This window comes from Triturus cristatus, chromosome 11 (genome assembly GCF_964204655.1).
Source record: "Triturus cristatus chromosome 11, aTriCri1.1, whole genome shotgun sequence".
Classification (NCBI taxonomy): Eukaryota; Metazoa; Chordata; class Amphibia; order Caudata; family Salamandridae; genus Triturus; species Triturus cristatus.
Window position 1 is genome coordinate 166,626,679 of NC_140594.1, and position 12,572 is coordinate 166,639,250.

At 40.6% G+C, this 12,572-nt stretch overlaps 1 protein-coding gene across 6 annotated transcripts in view; it reads left to right on the forward strand.

The window, feature by feature from the left end:
- The window catches only part of KDM2B (lysine demethylase 2B), a 759,008-nt gene that overhangs the window by 253,188 nt on the left and 493,248 nt on the right, over positions 1-12,572 (forward strand). For all 6 annotated transcript variants that reach the window (XM_085636000.1, XM_085636002.1, XM_085636001.1 and 3 more), the window contains exon 5: positions 552-730. In XM_085636000.1, coding sequence (XP_085492126.1) covers positions 552-730 — 179 coding nt within the window. The remainder of the gene's footprint in view (positions 1-551; positions 731-12,572) is intronic.

The following is a 12,572-nucleotide window of genomic DNA, read 5'->3' on the forward strand; positions in this document are numbered from 1 at the left end:
AGCAGGAAACAGACCAGCGGTGCCAGTGTGGCACAAGCCAGACATAGCACTCCTCCTTTATTCCTGTTCCCCTCAGACGAAACCTTTGTTTACGATCACTTCCTAACACTCCCATCCCCCCTAAGCCTGTCCTTTCTAATGCCAGACCTTTACCACACTGTTATAAAAGGGGCTTAATTTTAGCCAGAGGATGGCTAAACGCACATAATAAAATCCTCTAAAACAAGCATTGGCATATCCAATAGGTCTCGCCTTTGGGACATTATAAGTGTTTAGCCATGCAACAGTTGATGTTGCACCAAGGATATTGTGCTGCATAATGAAATACTTATAAGGTCCCAACGGCGAGACCTATTGGCTATGCCAATGCTTGTTTATATATGTACACCGATGTTTCCTATTGATATAAACTCTGAATCGAGAGTAATGCTTTTTAAGATGCACGATTATAAAATTTGATGTCATAAATCATTTGTGGAGAATCACATTCTCTGCTGGTGCTTCACTCCACCTGATGTTAATTAAGGAAAAGCCTTTTTCTGTTTTTTCAGGAAGTCGACGAAATGTGGATGTGATGGATGTCAACACGCAAAAGAACGTTGATATGAGCTTGGCTCAGTTTGTAAGATATTACGAAACACCAGAGATGGAACGAGAAAAGCTGTACAACGTCATCAGTTTGGAATTTAGCCACACAAAACTGGAGAAAGTAATCAAACGACCGACAGTGGTAAAGCCCTTCTTTTAATGCCCGTATCCAAGTCACGCATTAATGCATTAATATGACAAATTACAGGCATGTGAGCATTTTGCCATAATATGACAATACCAGGTTCCTTTTATGATGTTGTCTTTCTTTTATTGGGGTTGAGGTGTCAGTTCACACTGTAGTATTTTCAACAGAGTAAGGGTTCTGGCCCACAATTAACCCGTCCCAGCTAAATGGGATGTCCACACCAGCACAGCATGCTGTGGACTAAGTTGAAATTGTGTCATGACACCCAAAGAGGTATAGATCAGAAGAAGACCACGTAGAGGTAGGTGCAATCTGGTGTAGGCACAATACTGTACTCCATTTTAGGTATAGTGTGAGTTAAGGTAAGGATACCATGTGTTATCATTCTGCAGGTCTTAAAGTGTCACCAGATAAACCAATCCTATCTCCTGAGGGGTTACTGCACCTTTTCATGTGCAAGAAATGGCATTATATCAATCCCCTTGTCATCTCCTTCCCCTTGCTTACGTCCTCCTCAAAGTCTTTCCATTATTTTGATACAGAAATCTTCACTTTTTCCAGTTTTACTGCCATATTAGCTGCCATGATTGTTTGTTGCTACCTATTTGTGAAATGCTTGGGCATGCTTCACCAAAAACTACTATTTTTTCACTTTTATGGGGTTTCTGCCTGATGCTGTGTGCTTGTCATCGAATGTATTCAAATGTGTTTTGGTTATTTTGATTGTTCGTCTTTTATTTGTTTTTTCCCTTTGGCATCTTTCTTTGTAAACCTTCACAACAGCATTCTGAAGGGCTGAATATACGGGTTAATAATTAATGGTTTTGAAGTTCAAACGACCTGTTTTAAAAGACACACACTGTCTGTCACTACTTTAACACAAGTTACAGAAGGATTGCCTCTGGAAAATAGTGCTTAATGGTTCTAGTAGGAGTATTCTTCAAAGTAATAAAAACCTTCTGGATGGAACTTGTTTTGACAGGATCAATCCATAGTGTAGTCATCAGGCTTCAAGTAATGGAATGAAGTTGTAAGGTAAATTTGTGTGCATTAGTCCTGTAAATGTTGTATTGGAAGTGCAAGGTAGGTGTAGAGTTTTCTGTCACCAGGGCTGGATCTAGATGCACTGGAATCTTTTCAAGGTTTTAGTACTGAAGAGTGAAGAATTAAGTATGACGAAAGAATAGCAGAGTAACTGAGGGTTTAAAAGAGCAGGCCTGGAGAGTTGCAGCACAATGAGGCACAATTTGAGGACTTTTTATACAAGTTTAATTTGGGAAGCACCTGATAGGAAGGGTTCGGCTGGCATTCAGCCCCCTTGGCTTGGTCTTTCCCAATTTGGAGAATGGAATAATTGTATTATGATGAAAAAGCAATGACTTATGGAATGAAGTGAATAACTACTTCCCATCCAGGGAATCTCCTTCTTGCGGAACGTGTGGAACCTCCTGTCCCTCTATATTGCCCTCACACACTCAAGGAACCCTAGTGCAAAAGCCAAAAACGTCAGCGGTACAGAATAAAGAAACTGGTCTGCTACAGAAGCGCTCTGCTTGTCTGCTCCATTTCTCTTTCCAGGTGTGTGTTCCTAGTAGTGCAGTACTCTGCCAGTGCTTGTACTCTGTGAAAGTGTCAGGTCACACTGTAGTATTTTCAACAGAGTAAGTGTTCAAAGGGTGAAAACAGTTCCCCAAGACTCCTCCAACTCTAGTAGGATAAACTCAAACCACCTCCTGCTACTTGATGAAAACTGTATTTTTCACTATGAAAAATCTAATGGAAAATGTACTCTCTTACATAGACTGTATGCATAATGCTATTTGGCACTGTACCTTCAAGAATTCCAGAAGTATGCAGCTTCCAGTTGTGCACTGTTGTATAAGTCCGGCAGTTATTTGTTCCGGCTCACTTTGAAAGATCCCTGACACAGCAAGTTTTTCACGAAGTTCTTTTTTGTCTAAGAAAGATCATTTTTCATGGCTTTTTGTATTTAGGCCTTTACTTGGCAGAAATACATTGTTCTGAGATTAGTGCTTTTTCCCCATTTTGTTATTATAATTCAAGGTGTTCTCTCTCTGTAATGGGTCACACAGGCACAACAGGTTTTTGCACCAGTCTGATCTGATTTATTAGGGGATTATGCCCTAGATGAAATCAATACAACCCTGAATTTTTCCTGTCCAGTTCCTTGCTCTTTTGGCTTGTCTTCAGCCCGGGAAGTTTCTGAGTTTCTCTCGCCCTTGTTTCTTGGAGAAAAAGAAAAGGGAAGCTGTTAGGGTATAACTGTAGGCAAAAGAGCAGACTCCAGACCAGACCAGCTGAGAGGTCTGACCTCGCCTCTGACCCCTAGAACTTCCTTCGCATCACATTGCTCAGGCTCGAAGTTGAGGTCATCCACCTTCAGATATCCAACATCGATGCATCGAGGACGTACAACTTAACATTAAGATATTGTTGAGAGTTTGGGCTTCTAGAGGAAGGCCTCCCTTTGGAATTTCTTTGGACAGCTTCATAAAACTCTTCCTGGGAGATAAAAGTGAAATTTTGATGAAGTGCTGAAAGAATGAATGATCTGCTTTGACCAGCCCATCAGTGCATCATCAGCACACCTAAGGACACAGCAGACCTCAGAGCTCATGCCATCTGTCATAGCTTCTCCATTGGAAGCTCCTCATGGTTCCACCACCCATCTGTGTCCTCACAGGCTTAACACAAAATTAAGGACATGTTGTTTCCTGTTCCTCGCTGTTTGGCACAAGTGCTGACAATGTAATTCAGCAGATGAAGAATGAGGCTTAAACCTTGAAATCCGTAGGCCTGGGAAAATGGAAAGCGTTCCAGAAGGAGGCCTGCAGGACTCCTACATTTCTTTTTTGAAGAAAGCAACAACAGATTCAGTGCTAGGCACAAGAACAGCAACTTCTTCCAAGGCATTTTTTTCAAAACCAAAATTGCAGATAGGAAGTATTCCTCAGCAGAATTCTATTGCCGTGATACATCCATCTTATCCTAAAACCCTTCGTTCCAGCAAGCTCTCGTTAATCCATTCTTTTTTGGATTAACAAACTTCTCTAAAGTAATGCATTATCCCTCCAAATGGAGGAACAAGATCTAAGGTGAGTCAAGGGAAAGGGAGTTGATTTGGCACTGGGCTGTGGCAAGAAATAGCTCTCTGATGTTGGTGCATCTCTCAGGTCTCCTTAATCAAAAAGCAAACAAACTCATCAGATATCTCATGGAAGAACAAAAACAGGTGCTCAACAGCAGCATATTCAAAGTCTTGGTAACTCGATATATCAACTTGCTCGCTGCCACAGATAACCCAAGATGCTTTGACCTCATATGACAGTGATTCCAATGCTACAGCCAATTCAAAAATATTAGCATTGTTCTCTAAACATTGAAAATAATCATAAATATTATTTGTCGCATATACAAACATTTTAAAACTTTCACCAGTGTAATACACATTTATAAAATAATGTAATATTTAAAATAAAACAAAAAATATTGAGAAATAGAAAGGCTATTAAAATAATATTTTAATTCCTATTCTACAAAGATTTCAAGAGAACACATCAATTACAAGGAGTTCAGAATTAATAACGTAACTCGACTCCCAGTAATAAGTGCAACAAATCAACATACAATCCCAGTAAGACAACCAAAATTCTCCGTAGAATGTCTAAAGAAGAAGAGGGAGACAAGGAGAGAAGCACGAAGTATTAGAGTTAAATACGATCTGAGAAGACTGGTACATCTCAAAAAATTGAGAAGGGAATATAAAATGTTAATTAGTAGTTCGAAAAGAGTGTATAAAGAAAAATGTTAGGAAAACCTACTGGAATCTATTGAAACAAAGAATATACATCAGTTCTGGAAGCTGATGCAGGCAGCAGCCAATCATCCTGTGAGAGCTATGAATTGTGTGGTAAAATGAGGCTGCATGGGAGGAATATTTTCAGGAATTGTTTGGCTCTCGTAGGGCATCATAAGAAGGAGAGTCACAGAACTGGAGTGGGTTAGTGGATGACCTAAAATCAGATTTCTCATAGTAAATGTGATAAATACAATAATTAAATTAAAGCTAACCAGGGCAGCAGGACCTGACAATCTCCCAGCATCCATGATAAAGTCATAGTTGAACTGGTGGGCGGAACTACTGTCCCATATGTTCTTAGCTATCCTAGACTCAAGAAAATTCCCCAAGAACTGGAAGGGTGCAGTAATTAGACCAGTGCACAAGAAAGGCGATATGAAAGCCCCTCAAAATTATAGACTAATTAACTTGCTGGACATTGGGGAAAAAGTATTTCCAAAAATAATACTGGGTAGACTCAAGGACTGGGTGGAGCAGTTCTCGATTGTGCCAGTTGAGCAGGGGGGCTTCAAGGAAGGCCACTCCATTGTCGACCATTGCTTCGCCCTACGGGCTGTGGCATGAAAGTCAATAGAGCAAAATAGTAAGCTATACTGCTGCTTTGTTTGACTTCCGGGGCGTGTTTGATTCTGTGGACCGCAAATGCCTTTGGGAGTCTTTAGTAAATTATAACATACCGGAAGGCCTGTTGGCCATAGTAAAAGAGTTACATAGAGGAAATTGGGCACAGGTCACTAAGGTCCTTGATGCCGAAAATAGCAATCGAGAACGGCCTTAGACAGGGCTGCGTGTTGGCCCCCCTGCTTTTTGCCATATTCCTAGCACACTTACCCGCAACCCTAGAGGTTGATAGAAGTGCCAGCCCAAAAATGGATGGTAATAAATTGTCTTGCTTATTGTATGCAGACGACCTGGTAATTCTCGATCAGACCGAGCTTGGTCTTCAAAGGAAGCTAAATACTTTTAGAGGGTATTGTGAAGTAAAGTTTTTAACTGTAAATATGGAAAAAACTAAAATGTTATGTTTCGGGAAAAGAGACACTAGATTTAGTTGGTTTTTAGGTCCTTTGAAACTGGAAATTGTGAGTGAATATAGATATCTTGGGATCTGGTTTCATAGTGTATTAAAGTGGCATACACACTTAGAAGCGGAGAAAGCTAAAGCCTTTACATCGATCTCTGGTTTTAAAAAATTCAATCGAGATTATGGAGCTATGTCCCACAGACCACTGATAAAGGCATATAGTGCAATGATACCCCCGCAAGTACTGTATGGAGCTGAAGTCCTTTACCTAAGCGGTAAACGAGATTGGGACTTAGAGGAAGGGAAGTGTTTGAAAACTTTATTGTCACTAGCAGGCTCAGCAATGATCCAAGCCATTAGAAATGAGTTAGGCATAACATCTTGGAGCATACCGACTCAAATGACTTTTAGCAAGGTTCTGGAAACGCCAGGAACCTGGTGCAGAACACAGAAGGTCTCTCAATGATGTAGAAAGGAGATTCAGTCTAGTAGCCTAAAATGGGCTAAGGAGACTAGGAAGAAACTGCTAATGGTTGGTGAGAACCTAAAGGTGAGAATTTGTCTTCAATGACTGCATGCAGAATTTACTAAGAGTGCACTTAGAACCCAAGGACAGTAAGTCTCCAGAAGGGCTGACATGGAGTATCTGAGAACGAAAAAATCTGTACAATTTATGAGGGAACCATGGTTGAATGAAGCCTGGTACCCTTACCTGGAAACATTGCCCAACTATGTGAAATTTTAAGATTAAGAATGGGCATTAATCCTTGGTTGGTAAATGAGAAAATAAAAGCAGAAATGATCCAGCCTGATGAAACCTGTAAATGTATGTTGGGCACAAAAAGCGATATTTTGCACACATTGGTAGACTGTGTTATAGTTTTAGACCAGCTTAAACAATTCCTATGCCCAATCTTTAAAAAATATGATACAAGGTCACGGGATCAGGCAGTAGCCTTACTTACAGAGATGCCTAATCGTGAGTCAGCAATTGCAATTGGAAACTACATGAAAGCCATTAAAAGTCTCTTCAGGGAGAAACCGATAGTGTTTTAGTGATTTTAAAAGTTGAACCTCATTAATATGTGTATTGTGATCAATATAAATTTTAAACTATATGAATTTTTATCAGTTTTAGGGGGTTGTATTAAATTGTATATATCAATTAATTATGTTATTGTGCCGCCCCGTGCAGGATAATCGTGTTGTTACTTTGCTGCCTATAGGTTAACTATTTTTAATGGAATTGATGAAGAATCTGTCGTTTTTTAAAGACTATGGTCTAAATAAATATTGCTTTTGACTTGACTGGACTCCCAGTAACATTTTGTAAAAACTTTAATTTTGGGAAACGATAACTACTACTCTAATTCCACTACCACAAATATTCAGTAAAGTGCAGAAATAATTGTCTTCATGCTTACTAAACTAACTCCAGTCCCACAAAGTTTGGGAAAAGTGCTTATATTAGGGGGTTAGGGAGATTTACTATTCTAACACTGATTTAACACACAATGAGGAATGTGTACGTATTTGGCAGAGTCAATTATATCATGCTTGTCCCAAACTAACAAACATTGGGGACAGTGTTTATATTTTCGGGTTGGCATGGGGGTCCAGTTTACTCTTGTAATTCCAGTTCATCGGAGAAATGCTGGGGAAAGTGTAAATAATTTTCGTGGGTGGGGAAATTATACTATTGTATTTCCACTCTAACAAATATTGGGGACTGGGACAGATTTACTATTCTAATTCTAATTCACCAAATGATGACAAAGTGCAGATGTTCAGGGGCTGGGGGGATGGAGTCAGACATTCCTTTTTAACTTTAATTCTGCAAATACTAAAGAAAGTACATACATTCTTGAACCGGGCTAACTTACTATTCTAAGCCAAATCCCACAAACATTGGAGAAAGTGCAAATATTGTAGTGAGGGGTCTTTTACAATTCTAACTTCAGTCTAACAAACCTTGATGAAAGTGCATATATTGTAGGGGATGATGGTGTCAAATATACCACCCTAGTTCCAGTTCAACAGACTTTGAGGATAGTGCTAAAATATGGGGGACTGGGTGTTGCTTTTACTATCCTCCAAATCTAACAAATAATGGAGAGAGTGAATGTATTTTTGGTGTTGGGGTTAAACATATACTGTTCTAATTCCAATTCAACAAAAATTGGGGAAAGTGCAAATATTAGGGGAGAGGGGCAGGTATGCCATTCTAACTTATATCCTGGGGAAAGTGCAAATAATCAGGGGGTGGTTACTTTTAGTTTTAACTCCACCAATCTGACAAGTATTGGGGAAAGTGCATATACTGAGGGAAGGGGGGTCAGATATACTGTTCTTACCCTAGTTCAGCAAACATTGGGGAAAATGCATATTTCTTGATGGGGTTCTGATTTACTACTCTAACTCCAATCCCACAAACATTGGGGAACATGTTTATATTGAGATATTGGGGCTGGGGTACAGATTTACTCTTGTGATTCAATTTTTTAAACATTGAGAAAGTGCAAATATTCAGGAGTGAGAGGTCAGATATATATTATTCTAACTTCAGTTCCACAATTATTGGGGAATGTGGCAATATTGGGAGTATGTTACCTTTACTGTTCTAGCTTCAGTCTAACTAACATTGTAGAAAGCACATACTTGGAGGGGAGGGGTCAGACTTGCTATTCATATAAATTATGGAGATGAGCAACTGGGTGAAGGGAGAAGAGGCGGCCTGGAGACCACTGGGGCCACATGGTGTGTGCTGGGAGGAGAGACTGGTGATGATATGTACCCCCACAAAGTGAGCGAGCCCGACGATGAAGCATCACCCAGACATGAAGTCTTAAATTGAGAGAAGTCAGTGACCAACAGCACCAGAGCATGGGGCCCCATGGCCTGAGTTTCATCCTTTTGTATACTGTCAGCAGTGGTGAGCAGCCCACCCCAGGAGAAGAGGCAGGAGGCTGCGGTGAATAAGTAAGTTAAGGATCTCAGCACAGAGAACTCAGGGGGCCAGAGCAAGAAGCAGTTAAGCAAGTGAAGAACTCCCCAAGCAAAGTAGACACTAACAGTGACTCTTCTGGAGTTTGGCCTCCCAAGATGTTTGAGAACTGATCACAAATAGAGGGATCTTGACACTGTGGCACACTATAGCCCCGAACATCATACAATGAGGAGCAACAGCCTGAAAAGTCTGGGTAGCCCCCATCAAAACACGAAAAAGAAGTAACTCTACATGTCTAAGTATGCAAAACAACAGGGACACTGTGCATAGTTTAAGATGGGGAGCCCCAGACATCTAACGAGCATAAAAGAAAAGTGCCTTACACCTTGACTACGACAAGCATAAAAAGGACAATATCCTTAGAGACATGCTTACAGGTTCAGTGATGTACAAACCAGATGCAGCCCCCAAGGGGGACCGATGCCTCCCGTCCAACACTTGGACTCTTTCAGCAGTGAGTTTAGAAGAAGCGACTCCACTGATAAGGGCATTCATGAAAGATTTCATAACTTGCCCGAAAAGATGCTGTCCGAGGATATGCGGGAATGAAACATAATCTGACCTACCTTTGCAACAGAGTGTCTTCGGTGGGGGGGCTCTTGATTACACAAAGGAAGAGGAATGACTGCATCAGGAACAGCTTGCAATAAAAGATGAAACATTGACCTACAAACTCATATAGAGTACCTGGAATTCAGGTCAAGAAGACACAATATATGGATATGATGAGCCTTCGTAAAGTCAGAGATACAGAGATTGTAGCTTATGCAACTATACTTTTCCAACATATCATCCATGATGATGAAGGAACATGATTAAGACTTAAGAAAAAAAATAGAGTGGGGGAGTGGGAGAAACAGTAACATCAACTTTCTCACATGCTTCCACCACTACCAAATGTAAGAACGCATATTGAGAACAGCCCAGGAAAAAAGGCACAATAACATTTGAGGGTCACAAACTTCCACTATTTCAAGCTCTCTCTTTAGTCACTATCAAAAGAGCAGAGAATTTCGTCAGGCGACGGACTTTCTCTGAGAAAAAGGAGTCCAAATTGGGCCACTGAGTCATGATTATTTCTTATTGAGATAACAAAAAACACGGGCTGCACACTCTGGGAGATAATGAGCTGGTCCTCAACTTCCATAAAAAGCCTGCCTATCAGAACTCAACACAAATAGCCAATACTTCATCCACCAGAGTCTCCTTATGGATGAAGGTAGGTAGCGGTTGAAGCGAGGCAACCCTGAAAGTGGCCACTATAGCTTCAAAGAGACAAATGATCATAGGGATTTCTTTTAGAGAAACATGTACCAAAAGAGATAAGGGTTTCCTCTGTCGAGTACAGCACAAGTGCAGCTCAGACTCTCCACTCCAATGAAGGTGACCAGCTTGTTGATATCACATTAGAATAGATGGACAAATACAGATGCTGAGGGGTTTGGGCCACAGGGAAGTGGTTTATACATAGCCAGGTCAAAGAGAGATGCTCCACCATAGATCTAGGTGGTGCTCCTACCGGTGAGCTCACAATTCTACAGGTTTTTGTGTTTTGGAAAGGTGGTTTATTTGGGGGGGAGGAGGGGCAACAAAGGGGAGGTGTTATCATGCCCCATGTAGGACATAACAATGCAGATACCTATATTTATGATACATCTCATTATATGGGAGCCACTCAAGCCAGCAGTACAAAATTATAAGAATCAATCCCACATGAGGCTCCGAAGCATTTAGTGATGAACAGACTTCTATTATACCACATTCAAGATAAAAATACAATTTTATTAGCGCCCAAAGGCTTAACAGCCCAGCTAAACAATTTGCAGTCCTAACAGTGCTTCACAAAGCTGAATATGGTATCTGCCTAATTCAAGAAACATCTCTGCTGACCAGAGACTGGCACAGGCTTAGATTAAAAAAATTCCAGAGGTATTTCCTAGCCTTGCTAAGAAGGCGGGGGGGGGGCATTTATCTCTAATATATTGCGAAGGACTGTGCTGGAGAACGCATTGGAGGTAAAGGGGTTTGTCTTCATGCTACAGGTGCCACTGAGAATGACACCGCTCACAATCAGAAACATTTAGGCCCTAAATGAGTGTCAAGAACCGTACGTCATACAAGCAATTAGCAACATTCTTAAATCAGCTGACCCGGAGATCCTAATAAGCGGTGACCTAAAGATGTTCATGGATAACAATCTATACAAATCAGCAAGAAGAGTGGACCAGACTGGGGCAATATCAAACAAGCAGAGGTCCTGGTTTGCACATGTAGAGATAGTAGATATCTGAGGAGTACATCACCAACTCACAATAATACACAATCTACTTGGCCATGCACCATGCGTTTACAAGGCTAGACAACTTTCTGGGCACCCCGCATCATGGCTACAGAAACCAAAATAGATAATGAGGCAATGGCATTGTCCAAGCACACTTCTATTATACTTTCCATCGAGCACCATAACCAGTGCAGCCAAGCAGGGCCAATGGACACTCAGAGATAGTATTATTCAGAGGGAGGCCAATAAAACAAGGATACATGATACAATATCCCATGACTTGGCATACAACTATAAAGCGGTCACTAGGAGGGCAGTGATAACTATCTGTGCAAGGGAAAACACAGAAATGAGATGAGAGAAGAACAACATTGAAAGAGTTTGAGAACATTCATAAAGGAACAGGGGCCCAGAAAATTTGGTATAAAGTTACAGCCGCCGTTCTCAGCTAAACTTTGATGGACATGGATAAAGTGGCATATGCCATACTTAGAAGTAAGCAAAAATTCTATTCCGGGAGGGGATGGGTGTGGTTGGACAAAGTGGGCAAATTACTAGCCTGCAGACTGAGAGCAAAGTTCCATGCAAAAATGTTAAAAGATCAATGTGCAAACTCATCACAGATAAAGCAGGTGTAGCCAATGAATTCAAAAATATCTGTAAAACCTTCAGTGCTTCTGAAACTAGGTCTCTGAGCAAATTCAGGAGAGACTGCCAACCTCACAAAATTGTCATAACATCTGGCAGAAGCAACAAACAATTAGATTACCCCATCAGACTTAAGGAAGTGGTTTCAGGTATCCCCAAAGTACAACAAACAAAGCCCTACGCCCGATGGGTACATCTAGAGGTTCTACAAAACAGGCACCCAATCTTACATAACTATCTAACTCACCTGCTTATACTGAAACCTTTACCAGCTCTATGCTGCAAGCTTCAATAGCAGTTATTCCCAAACCAGTCAATGATCTTACGCACTGCTCAGCATACAGGCTGATCTTTCTGCTTAATATTGATGCAAAACTATACACTGCGTGACATCTGAAGCTTCAAATGTCAGGACTAGTTGACCCAGGACAATCTGCATTTATAAATTCCAGAAAGAGTAGTGAGAATCCAAAACATAGTGTACGAAATTGGGTTATTAGTTGAGGGGGATAAGTATAATCACAATCCTTGTCAAGGTAAACCCTCAAAGTAACTAAATTAACCTCAGCTCAATCCCCTAGTAGCAATGCCACAGAACAGGCAAGCTTAACTTAGAGGGAATGTGAAAAGTATTTATGTGCAACTAAAACAGTAATAAAGTTGAAAAGCAAAACAATAAAAATCCCAAAATGAATTAAAAACATAGAGTAAAATTTTATAAACAAAATATCACCAAAATGACAAAAATCCAAGAAAAGGATCCAGCGATATTAATTTTAAAGTTTAAAATAGAAATAGCGAAAGGAAGCACTAAGTTCCAATGATAGTCAATGGTCGTGGTAGAATAGGACCTAAATGCAATTTGACGCTGACAGCGATGGAGTGCGGGTCAGATACACCAACCATGTACATTATGAGTAAAAGATTTTACCCTCTGATGAATATCCTGTATGCCATATTACAACTGTATTACATTCAGTGGCACTTGTAATATGG